At 50.3% G+C, this 20675-nt stretch overlaps 3 protein-coding genes across 9 annotated transcripts in view; all 3 read right to left on the reverse strand.

Annotated features, from left to right (window-relative positions):
* LOC137801686 (tensin-2-like) overlaps positions 1-1245 on the reverse strand; it is a 24180-nt gene extending 22935 nt beyond the window's left edge. For all 3 annotated transcript variants that reach the window (XM_068599034.1, XM_068599035.1, XM_068599033.1), the window contains exon 1: positions 970-1245. In XM_068599034.1, the coding sequence (XP_068455135.1) occupies positions 970-1071 (102 nt within the window). In that variant the 5' untranslated portion in view covers positions 1072-1245. The remainder of the gene's footprint in view (positions 1-969) is intronic.
* A 1983-nt stretch (positions 1246-3228) lies between these two features.
* eif4ba (eukaryotic translation initiation factor 4Ba) lies at positions 3229-13698 on the reverse strand. 4 transcript variants are annotated; one of them, XM_068599041.1, is made up of 15 exons: positions 12723-12816; positions 11871-12014; positions 10457-10659; positions 9308-9424; positions 9135-9189; positions 8910-9056; positions 8281-8394; positions 7938-8165; positions 7568-7844; positions 6196-6284; positions 5760-6021; positions 5619-5656; positions 4677-4797; positions 4300-4372; positions 3230-4105 (listed from the first exon to the last, which is right to left on the reverse strand). In XM_068599041.1, the coding sequence occupies exons 1-15, from the start codon at positions 12799-12801 to the stop codon at positions 4037-4039; spliced, it is 2016 nt and encodes a 671-aa protein (XP_068455142.1). In that variant the 5' UTR covers positions 12802-12816; the 3' UTR covers positions 3230-4036. The 4 variants fall into 4 exon arrangements, with proteins under 4 accessions (XP_068455144.1, XP_068455142.1, XP_068455145.1 ...); XM_068599042.1 differs by lacking the exon at positions 12723-12816 and adding an exon at positions 13611-13698 and having other exon boundaries at positions 3231-4105; XM_068599043.1 differs by lacking the exon at positions 4677-4797 and having other exon boundaries at positions 3229-4105.
* A 2724-nt stretch (positions 13699-16422) lies between these two features.
* Positions 16423-20367, reverse strand: LOC137801659 (keratin, type I cytoskeletal 18-like). Of its 2 annotated transcripts, none has more exons than XR_011079899.1 (7): positions 19863-20367; positions 18023-18105; positions 17729-17885; positions 17476-17640; positions 17261-17386; positions 16794-17072; positions 16423-16659 (listed from the first exon to the last, which is right to left on the reverse strand). XR_011079899.1 is itself a non-coding variant. In XM_068599001.1 (7 exons), the coding sequence occupies exons 1-7, from the start codon at positions 20307-20309 to the stop codon at positions 16620-16622; spliced, it is 1239 nt and encodes a 412-aa protein (XP_068455102.1). In that variant the 5' UTR covers positions 20310-20367; the 3' UTR covers positions 16423-16619. The 2 variants fall into 2 exon arrangements, 1 of the variants encoding a protein (XP_068455102.1); XM_068599001.1 differs by having other exon boundaries at positions 16852-17072.
* Positions 20368-20675: the final 308 nt, after the last annotated feature.

The following is a 20675-nucleotide window of genomic DNA, read 5'->3' on the forward strand; positions in this document are numbered from 1 at the left end:
AACCTGCATGAGTCGGGGGTGTCACCTCCAAACAGCCATGAAAATGCTGAAAATAGGTGTGGGAATGAATGAGTGTGTGTGTGTGTGTGTGTGTGTGTGTGTGTGTGTGTGTGTGTGTGTGTGTGTGTGTGTGTGTGTGTGTGTGTGTGTGTGTGTGTGTGTGTAAGGGACAGAGAGAAACAGACAACACAATCAACAGAGAACTCCTGGACTGTTTGCTTGTATGACACATTTCATTCCTCTCCATTGCAGAGTCCACCCATTCAGCTGGGACCATGCTATCATACTTTGGCATGGACACACACACACACAGACACGCACATGAACACACGCACACACGCACACTGACACGCACACAAACACACTCACACACTCACTCCGGTGCTAAACCAGCAGACTTCTTTGACTTCAGCCTCTATAAAGTCCTGCAGGCTCAGGGCTGGTTCCAGCAGCCGGCGGGTCAGAACCTGACAGTAACCCAAACCACTTCCTCCTGACCTCTGACCCCCAGAGGCTCGGTCAACAGGGATCAAGTGGATCGTCCGCCGCTCTGGAGCTATTTCCATCGTTCCTCGCCTGCGATCCCACTGGCGTTGTGTTGAGTCGTCACGCACGAGACAACGAGGGACGAGATGAACCTCCTGACACACAATGTGATTCCTCTCACGCAGGACCACAATGAACACGACACACACGACACACACGACACACACGACCCCCCGCCGCTACGCACACCTTGTGTATGTGATGGTTAACGCTGCTAGAGAGAGAGAGATGGAGAGAGAGAGACGTTGGTGTCTCATGGAGGTGATTCTTTAGATTTCTTTGTGTCTACCAATGAGGTGAAGTCCAGATGACAGAGTGATGAACACTCAGCAGTGTTGTACATCCCTCATGCTCTCACCCCTCATGCTCTCACCCCTCATGCTCTCACCCCTCACCCCTCATGCTCTCTGCAGGTTGACTCACCTCCAGCAGCAGGGTGTCGGGGTGCAGCTCCGTGGGGGTTCCTCTTGGCTCAGTATCGGGTCCGCGGGCCTTCAGCCCGCCGGTGCTGTGAATGCAGCCCATGCTGTCCTCCTGTCTTTATGTTCTGCTACTCTTATCCGATCCTTCCACTCCAGAAGCTCCTCTTCCTCCTCTTCCTCCTCAGCGCCTCATGTTCTGGAGGTCTTCCTCTCCAACATGTTCCTTCTCCCCCAGTGACTCCTCACACCTCTGCCCTTCTCTCTGACAGCCTGTCCTGCCTTGAAATCCACCCCAGATGACTCCCCCTTCCTCCTCCTCCTCCTCCTCTTCCTCTCACCCCTCCAGAAAGTGTCACAGAGCACAGACTCTCCTCTTACACGATTCCCTTTCCTCACACTCCCCTTCCTCTCTTCTCCACAGAGCCTCAGACGTCTCACAGGCCTCTCTCTCTCTCTCCGCTCTGACAGACCCTCCTCTCTTTCCTCCCTCCCTCCCTCCCTCCCTCCCTCCATCAGGCTCCTCTTCCCTCTCTCCATGGGGGAGAAGGGGCAGCTGTTTTGACTTGTTGACGTCAGGCCCTCCCTCTTTTCCTTTGGCTCCCCTTCATCCCCTCCAGCCCTCCTCTTCCTCGTGGGGGAGTCGATGGAGCTTCTTCCACACGTCATCCCTCTCGACCGGAACGCTGCCGTCAGCTTGTCGTGAGGAGGTGAAGAACAGGAGAACGGGAGAACAGGAGAACAGGATCTCTGCGTCTCCGTGGACGCGATGAACCCTGAGACCCGGTTTCATAAACTCATGACAACAAGAATGTTCTCTCCTTCCTCTTTGCTCTCCGCTGGAGTCAACACAATGACGGCTCTGTGTTGTATTTTAGATCTGCTTCTCCAATAGTTAAATCTCTTCAGAGTCTCTCACACACACACACACACACACACACACACACACACACACACACACACAGTGTTACTGTGAGCTGGTTCTGCTTCACGCTGGAGGTTTTAGGTCGTGGAGGGAGTCTCTGCAACAATCATCTCTTTCTCAGCCTCTGGGTGGACGATGGCCAGTGAGCGTCTGAGCCGTGAGCTACGCTGTGTTAGCCAACAGCTAACAGCGTGCAGCTTTAGTTAGTTAGAAGTAATAAGTTAGAGGATCAGTGACCTCACTGGGCCTCTGCATCACAGTCCTGATTCAGAAAGAGAACCCGGTCCACTTGATCCGCCATGAGGGACCGGCTGACGCAGACCAGAGTCCTGCTGCAGGGGAAAGGTGGAGGAGCTCCTGCATGGACAGCTGCTGCAGGACACATGGTGGTGTGTGTGTGTGTGTGTGTGTGTGTGTGTACGAGGTAAAAGGAATGCCTGCAGTGTAAGAATAGCATGCATTAACGTGTGCAATAGATACACGGGGAGAGTATCATGAACCTCACATGTCGTTACAGCTCAGATGAACCGCAAGAGGAGATAAAGAGGACAACATGTAACTATATATACACCGATACACCGATACACACACACACACACACACACACACACACACACACACACACACACACACACACACAATATAACACTTCCATGTTGCTGCCGGTGAAGTAAAGCTCATCACTTGGTGTTTTAAAGTATGAACATGTCTGTTTGTAGGAAGTCAACAGTAACTAAAACATGAGTATAAAATGCTAAAGATGAATTTAGTTTTCTTCACCCAGATGTTTCACATGGTTTCCTTCCAGACGGACGTTGAGACAATAAGCTGTAGAACAACTTCTGGTCCCAACAGCTCTCTTCCTTCAGAGACTCTGGTGTTAAATCCCAGAGCTTCAGCCCACAACCTGTGGAGATCTCAGCTGATGGCCCAGCAGCAGCACTGGTGTTGCTGGGCGCAGGCCTCCGGCGCCCAGCCTCCAGCCCGGCGCCGGCCTGAGAGTCTGGCGCCCAGCAGGACCCCGACCAGCTGCTGGACCTCAGGGGGGTCTGGGCTGATAAACAGAGGACAGGTCTCCGTCCCTCAGACCACACCAGGAGAGACCACTTTGTTGTTGTTGTTGTACCAAATGACTCGTTTGATGACGTCGTGGCAGCGAGGTGGTCGCGACCGTGACAGGTGGTCACAGGTGTCGGGATGTTCTGGTTCTGGACCCCTGAAGCCCCCCAGGCAGCAGAAATAACCACATACTATACCAACGCACATAATGACCCCAATTTATTGAAAATTGGAAGACATGTTCATGGAAATCCTCACACAGGCAACTCCAGACTTCCCCCAAACATCAGTGACTCGCTCCTGGAAGAGAGAGAGAGAGAGAGACGGCGGCGGCAACCGGTCCGAGCCGGTTCTGGTTCTGATGGAGGACGACGGCACAAAGTCCAGAGAGACGGGAAGCGGCTGATTTCTCTATTAACACACGATCAATACTGGAGTCCTTCACGCGTCGCTGAAGCGATGCTACGCTACGATGCTACGCTACATGACGATGCTACGCTACGTGACGCCGCACACGAGGAACCTCAACATCCAGCATCAGAAGACACAATATTCATGAACAGCTTATGAATAAAAATGCATTCAGGTGAAAATAATTCTATAATAACTAATATTAATGCATATTAATGCATTTGATGGTGGATTTATCTTAATTAATGAGATATTGAAACAGGTTCCACTTGGTAAACTTCTCATCATCACATGTGTGATCCACAAATATACAAATTAATTTCTTCCCCACTTTTTCCATTTATTTATTACAATTAATTCAATGTTATCCATCACTTTTTTTTCATGTGTCAGCTACTCCTTTTCCATTTAAAACAAGTCCAGTATGCGACTACTCTTAAGAAGCTGAATAGTCCTGAAGGGAGGGGGGAGGAGAGAGGGAGGGAGGGAGGGAGGGGAAAGAAAAAGGACAGATATGTAGGAGGAAAGGAAGGAGGGAGTGATGTCCTCCCAGGAGCCTCTTCCATGTGAGGAGTTTTTTCATAAGCTATGTGAGATTAATTTGTCTGCGTCGTCTCTTCCTCCTCTTCTTCTTCTTGTTCTGCGCGTCGGGGCCGTCGTGTCGTCTTCTTCTTCTCTACTCTACGTCCTCTGCGTCGTCTCCCTCCATCAGCAGAGCGGCGTACTTACTGGCTGAGCTGAACTTCTGCAGGCGAAACAGACGCAGGGTCAGAGACGCTGCACAGCGCATGCAAGAGACACAACATGTCAGCGTTCAGGGAGGAGGAGGAGGGCTCTATGAAGCTCGGGAGCACGGCTACAACTGCTGCAGGCCGGAGGGAAACCCTGCAATGGACTGTAACTTGGGTGGAGTCTAATCCTTGGCAGAGAAGGACTTACAGGGGTTGGGGATCCTTCAAATTTCTTTGGCTCTGGGGGTGGTCTGGAGTCTCGGTCTCTTCTGTTATCCTTTCTACAATCAGAGCGAACACTGAGGTTAAAATCTAGCGGCAGCCTCAGTGCTGTGAATCCTCAAACACACACAGCCAAAAGACACAACTAAAGGAGCGCAAACTGCTCTCATCATCTGAAAGCTGCTCGGCACCCAGTTCACACTGTGCTCAGTTCTCACTGTCAAGAGGAAAAGTCAAGATTTCAGGTCCAATTGGTGTCCTAGCTCTAGATTTGGTCGCTATGGTGGAACTGAGCAGAGGCCATTCTTTACAGATGCCCAGTAAACCTTCTCCCAGTCGGGTGAGGCGCTCCGGGTGGCTGACCTGTCCGCCTCCTTCCTCCGGTCTCTGTTGGGCCCCTCTCCTCGGCCCCGCCCGGCTCCGGGCGGCCCTCGCGCCCGCGGGGGCCCTCGGTCCCGACGCATACCGTCAGCCTTGTTCTCATCTTAAAGGAGAATCCAGACAGGTGAGCTAAGGGAGGGTTGTTGGACTTTCACAAGGCAGAGCACACTCACAACACGCTCCGGCCCCTGAGGGCCGGATGAGGAGCTCAGCGGCGCCGCTTTGAATTTAGATTTTACAATGTCTGGAAAGCTGTGCCAAAGGTTTCCAGAGCAAGAAGAAACAAACATGTCCTGCAAATCATGGAGGTACATTTTATAATTTACGCCTCACATCAGAATAGTGCATGTTCTCCTGCAGCGTACGATGCATCATGTCGACATGTTTCAGTGCTCCCAGTGGAGGAACTCTGCTCCAGGACCTGAGAGAAGACACATCAGGTCCTGATAGGACTGCTGTGAGGACAGAGGACCGGACTCCCTGTGGGGCGTTTGACCTTTTACTGACGGCTTCATGCCTTTCCTTTAACCCATTTACATTTCAGCTAAAATGAAACCCTCAAAAGCTCCTGGATGAACTGCTGATGGAGCTCAACACGCCAAACATTTCACTTCACTACCTCTGGGAAAAAACTCCTGAAACTAATGACTGAAGTCCAGTTATTAGACTTCACTGTGGAGGTTTAAGATGACCAGACTAGAGGTTGTAACCGTTCTGATTAACATCACATGAGCTCTCCACTGGCCCCGTTGATGGGTAGAGGGGTCTAACAGCTGGTCGCCTCATTGACATCACCACATGATTGTGGATGTAAGTTATAAAACTGTCCTTCAGTTTCCTTTGCTGTTGTCCAGACCTTCTATAGCTGACATGTTTGCTCATTTAAGTCTGGGTCGGGCGAGCGCTCTCACTCATCGGTCTTACCGTTTCCAGATTCTCTTTCATCTGCAGAACTCGGGGAGCTGAAGAGAAAGTAAGAACAAATCAGCGGGAAGTCACAGAAGACACAAGCTCGACGTTTCCACCAGCCTTTGCCGGCTGAAATGAGCGTTTCTAACTCCTCACCTGAGCTTGGGAGGAGCGGCGCCGCTGGGGGAGACGGGGGAGACCGGAGGCCGGCTGTCTCCCTCGCTGGAGCCCGTGCTGGCGGCGCTCCTCTTGGCCCAGACGTTCTCCTTGGGAGGAGGCGCAGGCATCACCTTCAGCGGCTCCTTGGAGCAGCTGGAGGGGGGGGGCAGCGGTGAGGTGCCGGGGGAGGAGGGCTCCCCTTCCCTCCCGCCGAACACCTCGTTCTCTCCAGAGCGCTCGCTGTCTCGACACCGGGAGCCTGGAGGAGGAGGAGGAGAGGAGCGCCGCGTTACCACCGTGTCACTTCCACCCGTCACCACTGGAGGGCAGCGCTTCTTTTAGAAGGTACTCAAACACACATCCACACGGCCAGAGAGAAGCTCAACGCCGCCCCTTCAGGTGTATGAAGAGACGCAGCAGAGCTGAAGCTCACCTCTTCCAGAAGTACTTCCTGGCTGGGAAGACTCACTTCCTGTGCGAGAACGCTGAGTATGAGTTTCTTCAGTGCGCCAGCTCGGGTCCCTGAAAACAAATTAAAAATATGTTTAAAAAAAGGGTGACAGTTCTGAGAATAGTAGGGTGGGAATCACCAGAGGTCCAATGATACGATGTTATCACGATACTTAAGACCTGATACGATGTTATCACGATACTTAAGTCCTGATACGATGTTATCACGATACTTAAGACCTGATACGATGTTATCACGATACTTCAGACCTGATACGATGTTATCACGATACTTAAGACCTGATACGATGTTATCACGATACTTAAGTCCTGATACGATGTTATCACGCTACTTCAGACCTGATACGATGTTATCACGATACTTCAGACCTGATACGATGTTATCACGATACTTCAGACCTGATACGATGTTATCACGATACTTAAGACCTGATACGATGTTATCACGATACTTAAGACCTGATACGATGTTATCACGATACTTCAGACCTGATACGATGTTATCACGATACTTCAGACCTGATACGATGTTATCACGATACTTCAGACCTGATACGATGTTATCACGATACTTAAGTCCTGATACGATGTTATCACGATCCTGTGATACAGAGTATTTTGATATATTGCGATGTATTTCTTTTTTTCAACCGGAAATCGTCGCCAAAGGAAAACTGTCAACATATTTCATCTAATAAGATAAAGTGTTCAGCCTGTATGACACGTCAATCATTGAGGGGGCGGGGCTTATCTCTGTGATTCATCTCTCTGCAAAGAGTTTTCATTTCTGCATCCACCATGAAAACAAACAGTATTTCTGCTTTATACTTTTATAATCCCAAAGTCCCCAAAAATCCCTGCGAGTGACATGAAGTGCAGACGTTTGGTTTTCATGGACGAGGCATCTGCCGTGTCTTCATCCGATGCCTCCCATCATTGATTACACAAACGATCCATACTCGACTTCCGTGTATCGATACAAGAAACACGCAAACTATTGTGTTACTTTGCATCGACTTCTAGAGTCGAGAGACAAACTGTGTGCTGCTGCTCTTCAGATAAACGCTGCAGTGGTTCACAGGGATTACTCACATGAACCCTTCATTAAGTGGGACTCCACACAACAATGTTTTCCACTTAATCACAGATTCTTGTCATCATGTAACGTTAATGCAGTAATCTTTCAGACACTCCACAAGTGTAAAAGAAGAAGAAATGCCTTCTGTCCCCTTGACGTCATTCAGTGCAACAGTTGAATCCCAGAAATGTATTTTATCCTAAACAACAAAGTCCTAATCCATCACAAATTGAGTCGTCATCTCATGTCCTCTGACCTGTCTCGCATCTTTCTGTCGGGTCCCCGGCCTTTGTCCTCCTCCAGCTGCCTCTGCAGCCTCTCTTCCTCCTTCTTCAGCCTCTCCTCCACCTCCCTCTCCTTGGCTGCTGTGTCCACTGGCTTGGCGGCACCAAAGATGGACGAGGTCCTGCTGCCGGAGCTCGGCGGTGCAGCTGAGGAAGATCCCCCGCCGCCGCCGCCGCCGCTGCTGCCGCCCTCCTCGTCCTTCAGCACGCTGCGCGGCTTCAGAACCAACTTGGGTCTCAGCACAGAAGCTGACGTGAGAACAGCGATAAAGATCATTAATAAGTGGCTGAAATGATAAGAAACGGACTCTGTGGAAACGGTTTTGCATGTTGAGCTCTTACTGTCACTGTTGCCCTCCCCGTAGCGGTCGCTGCCTCCTCGGCTGTCGTCATCGCGGCGGTAGCCGCCGCCTCCTCGGCTGTCGTCGTCACGGCGGTAGCCGCCGCCGAAGCCGCCGCCTCCTCGGCTGTCGTCATCGCGGCGGTAGCCGCCGCCTCGACTGTCGTCGTCGCGGCGGTAGCTGGTGCCGAAGGCGCGCCGACCTCCTGAACCTGAACCAGAGTCAAAACCTGGAAGGGCGGCAGGAGAGAAGTGGCATGGCGGCGTGTCAAAAACTACTTTGTGAGCTTCACGATCAGGAAAGCAAAGCGCTGCTGAGGGTCCCAGTGGAGCCCAGACACACACCTCCTCTATCGTAGTCTCTGCGGTCGCGGTCGTCGTAGCGGTCTCGCCGCGGTCCGTCTCTGGAGCCGCCGTCTCTGGAGCCGAAGCGGTCCGACTCGAAGCGGTCCCGTGATCCTGAAAGAACCAGGACGTTGACTTGTGGGATCTCTCTGCTCATGAAACGCTGACAGGGTGCAGACATGAGATGCAGAGACTGGAACAGCAAAGCAACTGAACGTCCTACATTTTGCCAAAATGTGGCACAACCATTGATTTATGGAGGGAACTTGGACACTTTGAAGAGTTGCTCGGGTTAACTAATCATTGCAATAATCAATCTAATCATTCAAAGCTGAACGTGCTCGAGCCCCTCTGCAGGCATCGTTTTAGTCCCATGAACGTCTTCTGATGTTGCAGAACCAGAAATACTTTAACTTTCAGGCATTTCTGTTCCGTCTTATTAGAATATTTATGATCCCAATATGCTGGAAGTGCATTGACGGTTAAAGCAGGTGCTTAATAATCATTTTCCAAATAAACATTTTCTGCATCGTCTTTGTTTTCCCTGCTGTACCAAAACGAGTATCTTTGATTGATACTCCATTAAAGAACTGCCTATGAAACCACATCCTGGGATCAGACTGACTCACTCTCTCCAAAGGCCTCCTCTCTCTTCGGGGGTCCGTCGTCGGCATCTGAACTGGGACGAGCCCTCCAGTCCGCACAGTCCGTCTTGTCGGGCCCGAGGTCCGACATGCGGCCGCGGTCCCGGCCTCCCATGGAGCCGTTGTCTCTCTCTGGGTGGAGACGTGACGGTTAGTTACAGCGAGAAGGGAGGAGGAAATGTTCCCTGCCAGGAGGAGGAGAGCGCGTACCTTTATCATTCGACTGGTCTGCAATGTCTACCCGGATCCTTCGGTTCCCCAGGTTCTGTTGGCGGGAACAAGTCGCTGGTCATTGTGCCGTTTACATTGGTGTGAGAAGAAGACGACGACTGGGATTCTCTGTCCGTGGCGTTAGTTTAAATAAAGTTTATTGATCTTCTCACCTCCTCGTTGAGGCTCAGGGCCCTCAGGAGAGAGTCCACGTCATCAAACTCAGCGTAACCGAAGCCCTTCAGCCGCTCGGGGTTACTGGGCTCTCGAGGAAGACGCACCGCACTGATCTGGAGGAGGAGAACACAGAACCATGAGAACACAGAACCATGAGAGAACACACTGATCTGTGAAGGAGAACACAGAACCATGAGAACACAGAACCATGAGAGAACACACTGATCTGTGAAGGAGAACACAGAACCATGAGAACACACTGATCTGGAGGAGGAGAACACAGAACCATGAGAACACAGAACCATGAGAGAACACACTGATCTGTGAAGGAGAACACAGAACCATGAGAACACACTGATCTGATGGAGGAGGAGACAGAACCATGAGAGAACACAGAGATCTAAAGGAGAACACAGAACCATCTGCAGCAGCACGATGAGGTTCACTTAAACACGACCAGGAAACAACGAGAGCAGCAAATTCACAACATGGAACAAAGTTGGTCGACGTTGGAATCGTTTAACCTCAAATTTAAAATGAGTGTTTCAGATCGACTGAAAGCTGCTTCAACTTTAGTTTAAGTTGCTAAACTGGAGTATTTTCAAATGATATAGCTAGAAGGGAAATTAAATGTCACTACATTTATTTGACAATCAGGCCAATTTAATTTATGTTTTAAGAATCATAATCTTTAAAGTAATTCAAATTAAATCTTCAACAGCAGCAACATAGAGTAATGAAAGTGAACGCATCAATAATAACATTGACTCACAGCAAACATTCATTTAAATTGACCGGTGTGAATATAAAAATAATCGTTTGGTTCTTTAATTCAATCCATACTTGTTATTTTTCTTAACATAATGCTTTAAACTGAACTTGTTTACACTGTGCTCTTGTAAAATAATCTAATACACTTGTATATAAACATAAAGACGACAGCAAAAGAGTCTCAGCGAAGCCAGCGGAGAAAATACTTAAAGATAAATATTTAAATTACAGGTGAAATTGAACTAAACAAAACAGGTTTCGCAGGATGTTCAGGTCATCATGTAAAACTCCAGCCAAGAGCAACAAAGAGTGTGTGTGTGTGTGTGTGTGTGTGAGTGTGAGTGTGTGTGTGTGTGTGTGTGTGTGTCACCTACTGCCAAGCCACGGAAGAAGTCCTTGATGGACTCCTCGCTGACATCGTAGGGCAGGTTGCCCAGGAAGGCCGTGTAGGGAGGGCTGCGGGGCAGGCGGGACCGGTCCACGTTGGGCTCCCGGGCCGAGCGCGGCGCCGTGGGCAGGATGGAGCGGTCGATGGACGGACCCCGGGAATCCTCCTCCGTGTGCCACGAGGTGGAAACTGTGGGGAGGAGAGAGAGAGGAGGTCTCAGACAAACAGAACCAAAACATCAGAGGACCTGATCTTTGTTCTGATGAAGACGTCACAGCAAGGAAACCCGATGGGGAAAGAAATGCAGCCGGATTCGTTTGTACGAAGACGCCGCGAGTAGCCGTGCACCTCCGGACCGCAGCAGCCTTCACGTCACTAGTCCCTGATGGAAGGACGGCTGGTTTTGCTTCAGCAGCTCGTCCTCAACGCAGCAGCGGACTGAACTACACGACTCCTCCGCTGGTCACTGGTGAACGTCCGCTTCATGTCGGTCCTTGCGTACCGTGCAGCGAGCAGACCGGGTCCAGTCTACTTCCTGGACACGGTCCAACCTCACACCGCAGTCATTCACTGAATTAAATTTAAGGAAATACTTTGCAGCTAAATCAGTTTACAGGATATTCAACCTTTGTTTCCTTATTACGCACAGTGATACTTCACTTGTACAAAGGCAATAAAACACTCCATGAATACGAGATATTACTTTACAGAGCATAACAATCCCTCCTCGCAGGGTGGAGTTTAGTGTCTGTCTCTTTCAGTCTGTCAGGATGACGCTCTTTGACTCTCCACAGGATGTTTTGGTTGCACACCCTCTGGCTTTTTGCAGTATAACGCAGAATTCAGAGTAAACACATTAACATTATGCAGAAGAAAAACGACAATGTTACACAAGCCTCAAAGCAATATGAGCAACACAAGAAACTCCACCCAGCGAACAACAGTTCATAACTAACAGATCATAGAGATAAATGAATGTACGACCAACACGATTGTGTTTTTGATAACACAAGTTTAATATCTGTATAATAATGTTACTGGATTCCTCTCAAAGCACTAGAACAGTCCAGTGGTGAGTTCACTCGTATTGTATTTCTTAAATAATATACGGTCGCTATAACCGTGAATATATTGTGAAGCGCTGAGTAGAAGTCCTTCTTGCTGCTGCACATCTTAAGACGCTCTGCAACATCACGTTACAGTCGGCTGCATTTTCATATTGATCGAGCTTTCCTTAGATGGAAAGACGCGAGACAGATCGCAGGTTTGCGAGGTGAAATCTCATTGTGTGTGTGTGTGTGTGTGTGTGTGTGTGTGTGTGTGTGTGTGTGTGTGTGTGTGTGTGTGTGTGTGTGGGTCCGTGTGTGTGGGTCCGTGTGTGTGGGTCCGTGTGTGCTCACCGTCTCCGTCGAGGTCGTCGGTCTCGTCGGCCCAGCTGGTGGACTTGGCCGGGTAGCTGGGGGGCGCGTTGCTGGGTCCCTTCCCGTCCTCTGCCAGGAAGTCGGTCAGGGTGAGGGTCTTCCCCTTCTTATTCTTCTTCTTAGCTGGAGGGGAGGTGGACACAGTGCAGTTAGGGATGCAGGTTGGTTGTCTATACGGATATCTGTCAAGGACGACGTTAAAGCCTTTATTATAGCGTTTATACGCAATAAAATGAACCCATTTATTTGGAAAATTAGAAATAGTAAATTAACGATTACGGCGTCAAAGCGGTGACGTCAGACGGCTGCACCGCCTCGTATGTGACGCCGTCTTGCAATCAATGAACTATTACAACATGCAAAGCTGTGAGATTAAAGCTCTGAAACAAACACACATCGGTGTGTGTTTGTGCGTCTCTTTCTCTGTTGAACGGGCGACAACGTGCCAACGGCTGACTTATTTTCCTATTGGAAAGCCGACTGGGAGCGGCCTGCCGGGCAGCGGATCACAAAAAGGCCGGTCTCTGTTGGTTCAATGCAAGAACCAATAACACACCACCAGCCCACTGGATCCCGTGTGTGTGTGTGTGTGTGTGTGTCACAGTGTGCGATTGAATAGCAAAGCGTTACACATGGGGGACACACAGCTCTACACAGAGCTGGCTTGTTTTGGTCTGGTGCAGCACAAATAATGGGCTCGTCCAGGCGGTCTGTGAGCTTTATGGTGAAGCCCAGCTGTCAGGGCTTTCTTTACACACACCGGGACAGAACCTGCTCACACACACACACACACACACACACACACACACACAGGAGATAACGCGCAGTCACTGTTTACACGCAGCAGGCCGGACCGGCCTCCACGGCTCATCCCCTCTCCAAGAGGAAGGCAACACGCTGCCGGCTCCATGGCTCCTTTTAGCGCCGCAGAACGATCACTTCTGGCGGCACCACCGGGAGCGTAACCGGCAGGAAGGCGCAGGCACGCGGTTTGTTTGCGTCCAGCCGCAGATCGCTTTTGTTTGCGCTTCTGTGCGCGAAGGAGTGCTGACGAGGGAGGTATCGCGTTGAGCAGGCTCGGGTTTAGGGTTTAGGGCCTAGTGCACGTCGCGGCGCCAGGATCCAAGTGCGCCATCGGCCGCGGCAGGACCCGCTCGCTCCCGGGGTGGGAACGCGCAAAGAAAGTTGCGACGCGGCCCGGACAAGTGTTTCCAGAGCGGACCCGCCGGGCCGCGCGGCCCCGCGCCGCCAAGCGCGGACACCGGGGAGCTAGGCTGCACACGTGGGGGAGAGTCCTCGGGCAGCGCGGACTGCTCGGCCCCAACTCCTCCTCCGCTGAAACGCGCTTGCGCCCCGGCCGATGCGTGTCTGCTCCCGGCGCCGCGGCGAGCTCCCGACACGGGCATGCGGCGTGCACGCCGTTAGCGGCATTTCACAACGTGTCGCGCGGCGTCCAACGCGGCGGGGAAACGCATCGGAACGACCCGTTCGCTCACAGGAAAATACCACATGTAATCTGTAGCATTCGGGGGGGAAACCGTCAGGTCGGTCCCGGGCCAAAACAACCGAGCGGCCGGTTTAAACGCGCGGGACAACGACGCGAACCGTCGAGACGAGACTTTAACGAGCCCGGAACTACACGAGCGCCTTCGTATCGCGGCGTAAAGCCCCCGAAATCCCACCGAACCGACCCGGAGCGTTCACCCTCATAAGCCTCACCTGACGCCGCCATGTTGGAGAACGAGTTCGTTGAAGTTCCCGGATGAAGGCGTCAGAGGTTTATTGTCGGGAGCGCGCATCGCCGTTCACGGGCCTGTCTCCGCCCTTCGCGCGTTCATCTGCGCAGCTCACCACGCGCACGTTTCACTCCTCTGGCACGTGCTCGCTTAACTTTCAGGTTTTTGTTATTTATTTATCTTTCGTAGACGTCTTTGAATCCATGAAGCTTTAAAACAAAGATCCCAAGAAGGAGCCGATATATTGCGTTGTCCTAATATCATTCAAATATTTCATCAATGTGTCAATCAATGTGTTTGTGATGACTTTATATCATTGTTTTAGGTTATTATTGGTGCTTTTTATGCCGATAAAGCACTGATTTGCTGCCTATGTTCAGTTTTAATAAAATACTTGCTGTGGGTGCTATTTTTATGTTATGTTTTTATGTTTAATTATGTTTAAGTACTTTTGTACAAATGTTTATTCCATCTGTATATTTTATATTCTTCTTACTGTTTTTTTAAATTTTGTTTTATGACCGTTCTACTGTTTATTTTTATTACTTGATTTTTTAAAAATCTTTATTTACTAATAAAGGATTATCTTATATTACCTTATCTGTCATTATGAAGCAGACTCACTGCTCTGTCTATTCCTGTTTTACAATATTTTGTCTGTAATATCTGTAACTTCTTTTTTATTACGCTCAGTGAGAAATAGAGCCAACACTTCAAAACAACGAGCATCAGACTAATACAGCTGAAGAATACTACACAATGTGTAAATTCATATAAAAGTCACAAATGAACAACAATAACGATGAGATAAAATGTCTGCACATCAAGAGAAAGCATACACTTAGTGGAAGTACATAACTCCTGCATGTACATGTTTAAATACATGCAGCATGCAGGACTAATATCAGCATGATGGATGTTACCACACTGCATTGTAATGCTGTCGTTTTAATGGTTTACAGAGGATGTTATTGGACTGATGCTGATGTTCATCTCAGCGACGCTCTGCAGTAAGAAACTCTTCTTCTCTGAAGTGATGATTCCTACCTGGCATCAGTGATTTCCTCTGCAGTTCTGTTGCTGCGCACAGCGATAAGAGCACAGACTCATCCTGATGCAGGTTTAACTCCTGAGCTGGAGCTCACTCTACTTTCTCTGCTGCGTTTTCCCCTCACCGTGTCTGTGTTGGACAAATGCATTAATCTGTGAGCAGCATTTTGTTAAAGCTGCAAAGGGAGATGCTACTTCTGTGCTAACAACAAACAAGTACACTGCTGCTTTGTTAATCTCTAGAACAATGCATAGTGTCAACTGCTGCAGTCATTATGGGACTGCAGCAGATGCTGCAACACCTCCACCCCCCATAAGGAGGCCCAGCAGGTCTGCAGAGAGAACTACTGGGTCCAGCCTGCCCTCCATCCGGGACTAGTACACCTCCAGAGTCAGGAAGCGGGCTGGAAAGATCACTGCAGACCCTCACACCCTGTAGACCCTCACACGATGTAGACCCTGCAGACCCTGTAGACCCTCACACCCTGTAGACCCTCACACCCTGCAGACCCTCACACATTATAGACCCTGTAGACCCTCACACCCTGTAGACCCTCACACCCTGTAGACCCTCACACCCTGCAGACCCCCACACCCTGTAGACCCTCACACATTATAGACCCTGTAGACCCTCACACCCTGCAGACCCTCACACTCTGTAGACCTTCACACCTTGTAGACCCTCACACCCTGCAGACCCTCAGACCCTGTAGACCCTCACACCCTGCAGACCCTCACACTCTGTAGACCCTCACACCCTGTAGACCCTCACACCTTGTAGACCCTGTAGACCCTCACACCCTGTAGACCATGTAGACCCTCACACCCTGTAGACACTGTAGACTCTCACACCCTGTAGACCCTCACACCCTGCAGACCCTCACACCTTCTAGACCCTGTATACCCTGCAGACCCTCACACCTTCTAGACCCTGTATACCCTGTAGACCCTCAGACCCTGTAGACCCTCACACCCTGCAGACCCTCACACCGTGCAGACCCTCACACCCTGTAGACCCTCACACCCTGTAGACCCTCACACCGTGCAGACCCTCACACCTTGTAGACCCTCACACCCTGTAGACCCTCACACCTTGTAGACCCTCACACCCTGGTCTCTGGCTGTTCCCCTCCTCCCCTCTGGGGGGCGCTGCAGAGCTTTGTACCAGCAGACACAGGAACAGCTTCTTGGCCGTGAACCCTGATGATCAACAATCAGACGATCTGCACTTTTTTTTGACTAATGTTGTCTTTAATGACTTTTTTGTCTTTTTAATATTTATCTTGTTTATTGTTTTTTATATAAGTAAGAAGCGTGAAACTGGAGTCCATGTATGTGTAAACTTACATGGCCTTTAAAGCTGATTATGAACAAGCTGTTGATGAGAATCGTTGATTGAGAGCAAACCAGAGTAAAAGATCAGTGGATGTTGTGCAGTTTCAACCAGAAACATCTCTGTGAATGCTGGTGGTTTGCACATCGACACTGAAGCAGACGAGTCTGCTGGTCCTGAAGTCTCTCTGCCCTCCAGTGGACGGACGGGATGAAGGCAGCTTACAGAATGCAGGAAACAATAATGCATGTTGTGTTTGTAATTAAGCCAATAAAACAATCAGCCGTTTGTATAATTAGTCAATTTAGGTCAAATTTACGTAATGCAATTAATATGACAACAACCTATCAGAAAACAGCACACACACGTTCTCACTACGAATATCAAATGCACAAGAGACACGCTTGTGGGTCAACAAGTGCTTTTATTCATTTTGATTTTGGCAATGCTTTTGAAACGCTGGAATCCTCTCTGGTTTACACAGAATGTGCTCTCGGTTCAAAACGGGCTGAGATAATTGGAGCAGCATGTCTTTATTTCTTCCATCATGAATAGTTGTGGGTTTTTCTGCTTTCCTTGTTGGGAGGGTCCCGGATTCTTTCTTCCAATTTAGCTCGCGGCTGCCAGCTCATCCAGAGCGTCCTGGAGTCTGCACGACACAAAGAGAACCAGACGTCAGGGTTTTACTCATTTGTTCATGTTCAACTGAGTGGAAGCATTTCCTGGCTTCATGAAGAGTCGTGCTAAACCATGCAAACCATGATAAGTGATTTTAATATTCACCTCCGTCACATCAACATCTTGCCTGGGTCTGTTTTTTCCTCCACCACCTAAATCTTACTTGAAGTCTCCCCCATCCATCAGAGTCTTGTAAGTGCCAATCTCTGCCTCCAGCTTCATCTTCATGTTGAGCAGCGCCTCGTACTCCTGCGTCTGGTTCTGGATGTTAGCGCGCAGGTTGGTCAGCTCCGCCTCCAGATGCATGATGATGCCGTTGTACCGCTCCATTTCCATGTTGTTTCTCTGCTCTGTGTTGCGTAATGTGTCCTCCAGGGAGGCTTTCTGATACAGGATTGAAAAGGAGGAATCAAAAGTGTGCCAAAGATGTTTCTACGCAAGCAAATTTAATAAAGGAACACATGGGAAAGTTCCAACCTTTGAGAAAAGTAGGGTCTTACCTTGTTGTCAGGGTATTTTCAAGAAGAATATTGCAGTTAAACCTTATAAAACCTTGTAAAGTGCATGCTCACCAAGCTCTGTTGGGATGCCAGTTCGATTTCCAGGGTCTGTATCTGTCTGCTGGAGTCGCTTCTCTCCATCTGCGCCCCCTGCAGGGCTTCTGTGTTCTGCGACACCACCACCTGCACGTCTGCAATCTGACGGGGACGCGAGGAAGAGGCGTGAGCGAACCAGCGAGGCGGCTGCAGACCAGCACTCCACACGATGAACAGCGCGGCGGCTTCACCTGGTTCTCGTGCCACTGCTTGAGATCCTGTGCGTTCTTCAAGGCCATCTTCTCATAGTTGCCCCTCACGTCCTCCATCACCTGGGCCAGGTCCTGGCCTTTGGGAGCGTCCACGTCCACCTGCACGCCCGACTGGGAGATCTGGTTCCTCAGCTCCATCACCTCCTACAGGAGCGACAGCGGGAGAGAAGCTGAGCGCCACGCTCACAGCGTGAGAGCCGTGCGAGCCTCCAGCAGGACGCCGCGGACTCACGTTCTCGTGGTTCTTCTTCAGGAAGGCCAGCTCCTCCCGGACGGCTTCGATCTCACTCTCGATGTTCATCCTGGTCATGTTGGTGTCGTCGATGAGTTTCTTCAGCCCGCCGATGTCGGCCTCCACAGACTGGCGGATCGCCATCTCGTTGTCGAACCTGCGGGAGTTCACACAAACGACTCGCTACAGGATGCTGCGCTGCCGTGTTTCAGACTCAGATGCTCCAGTAGACACATGCACTGTAGGAACTCTTAGTGCGTAACAAACAAACACAACCACGTGAGTAACACTTACTTCACTTTGAAGTCGTCGGCAGCGAGGCGGGCGTTGTCTATCTGGAGCACGAAGCGAGCGTTTTCACCAATCTTATCGAAGATCTGGACAGAAAAAGCAAAATAAAGTTTCAGTGGTTTTGCTCTTTTTGAAAGAAGCCACTTGTTGGACCAGAGGCCTCTCTCACGAGGTGGCGACGTTTCACACAGCGACCGCTTTAAACACGTGATTTGAATCACGATTTCCCTTTTTGAGACAATGAACACCTCAGAGTCAGATGAATGATTGAATCCTCCATTCAGGGAAAAGAGGAACCACAAACTGAAGCTCAGGAACAGAGGAAGAACAGAACCTGGTTTGTTTTAGCATCGTGGGTTTCCTGTCTGAATCAGTCACGAGACGACCTTCTTTCTCTCCAATTCGTCTGTTTATGTGTTCAGGGAATGCAACATTCTTTGTGCGTGAATGATTTTGGGTTAACGGCCTCGGGGGAGAAGGGGATGCTTGTGTCTTTATGTGTGGAGGCAGACAAAGCAACACCGCCACTCTGGGTCATTTTGGGACACTGAGGATCGTGAGTCTGTCGAAGAATGTGACATTTGACTCTGCAGACTGAAGCTGATTGTTATACAACCACACGTATGTGCACACACACACACACACACACACACACACACACACACACACACACACACACACGCTGGCAGCCCGAGAGCCTTTGTGTGTCATTACCACACATCTGTTTCCCATTGAGGGCCCCCGACACCAGAGCGCTGCTAGAATCCACATTTACGAGCAGAAAGTGTGTAACGCTTTTGTGTGCTAGAGGTTTGTGTTGCGCTGCAGAGCGTCTCTCACGGCGATGCCCTCGTGAGTCATCAGAGGAACTTCTGGACACTTTGTGGCACAAACACGTTTCATGGGGGAGGGTTGGCGCTCGGCCGCCACACCCTTCTTTCTCATGCGCGACACTCGATAACCGACAAAGGAAACGCTGCCGGCGTCAGCGCCAACGTTCTCCTCTTCATTTATAACGGGAGGCAGAAGATGAAGAGCGAACTCATGGAGACAAGACACCGACACGAGACCACACGCACTCATGGCACTGAGAGGCCTCCAGCATTTAAACATCCTCTGTCATCGACCGTCTCTCCAACCAGCAGCCTCCACTTCCTGCTTTTCATGTCAGACTCAACCTCCCTCGTTAACCCAGGAGGTCAGGATTAAGTTAACCCAGGTGGTCAGCGTTAAGTTAACCCAGGAGGTCAGGATTAAGTTAACCCAGGAGGTCAGCATTAAGTTAACCCTGGAGGTCAGCATTAAGTTAACCCGGGAGGTCAGCATTAAGTTAACTCAGGAGGTTAGCGTTAAGTTAACTCAGGACGTCAGTATTAAGTTAACTCAGGAGGTCAGTATTAAGTTAACCCAGGAGGTCAGCGTTAAGTTAACCCAGGAGGTCAGCGTTAAGTTAACCCGGGAGGTCAGCATTAAGTTAACCCAGGAGGTCAGCATTAAGTTAACCCAATACGTCAGGATTAAGTTAACCCAGGAGGTCAGCATTAAGTTAACCCTGGAGGTCAGCATTAAGTTAACTCAGGAGGTCAGCATTAAGTTAACTCAGGAGGTCAGCGTTAAGTTAACCCAGGAGGTCAGCATTAAGTTAACCCTGGAGGTCAGCATTAAGTTAACCCTGGAGGTCAGCATTAAGTTAACTCAGGAGGTCAGCATTAAGTTAACCCAGGAGGTCAGTATTAAGTTAACTCAGGAGGTCAGCGTTAAGTTAACTCAGGAGGTCAGCGTTAAGTTAACTCAGGAGGTCAGCATTAAGTTAACCCAATACGTCAGGATTAAGTTAACTCACCTGGTTGCGCAGGTCGTCGATGATGGGCTGGTACTTGCTGTAGTCTCTGGAGGTGGGCCCTCCCTTCTCCATGGCCTCCATGATCCTGGTCTCCAGCTCCTTGTTGGCCTGCTCCAGGTTCCTCACCGTCTCCAGGTAGTTGGCCAGGCGGTCGTTGAGGTTCTGCATGGCTCCCCTCTCGTTGCCCATGATCCCAGCACCACCAGCACCACCACCACCGGACGAAAAGGACCCGCCGGCGCCTCCAAACCCTGAACCCATGCCTCCACCCATCCCACTGCTCAGCTTGTAGGAGGAGGAGGACGAGGTCATCGGGGCCCCGGAGCGCAGGGAGGACACCGAGCTGGAGGAGATGCGGGAGCCCGTTCCTCCAGCGCCGGCGTAGATGCTGGCGGAGCTGTACTTGGGGGTGGTGCGGCTCTGCATGGTGGATCTCTTGAAGCTCATGATGGAGAGGTTTGGACACGGCAGTGAATGGAGCGAAGACTGTGGAGACTCGCGGCGGGCCGGCTTGGAAAGTGACGCTGGCAGCGGGAAGCTGGGAACTTATACTGTGCTTTCCTCCCTCATTCAGCTGCTCTCTCAGGCCCGGCCCACTTCAGCATCGTCTCCCTTCCTGCCCCCTCCTCCCTGCTCTGGCTCTGCTTCACCCACATGTTCCCTTTTTTTTTAACCGACAGTTTTTTTCATGTCTCCATGGAAATGTTTTGAAGGGCAAAACACACATTCAGATGGGCTCGATGGCTGTATAGAGATCCCATGCACCACAGGTCACACACACGAGAGAAGGCAGTACTATATGTGTTGTCCGGG

Source organism: Clinocottus analis, unplaced genomic scaffold (genome assembly GCF_023055335.1).
Source record: "Clinocottus analis isolate CAN_PGR_092001 unplaced genomic scaffold, fCliAna1.0.p SCAF_42, whole genome shotgun sequence".
Classification (NCBI taxonomy): domain Eukaryota; kingdom Metazoa; phylum Chordata; class Actinopteri; order Perciformes; family Cottidae; genus Clinocottus; species Clinocottus analis.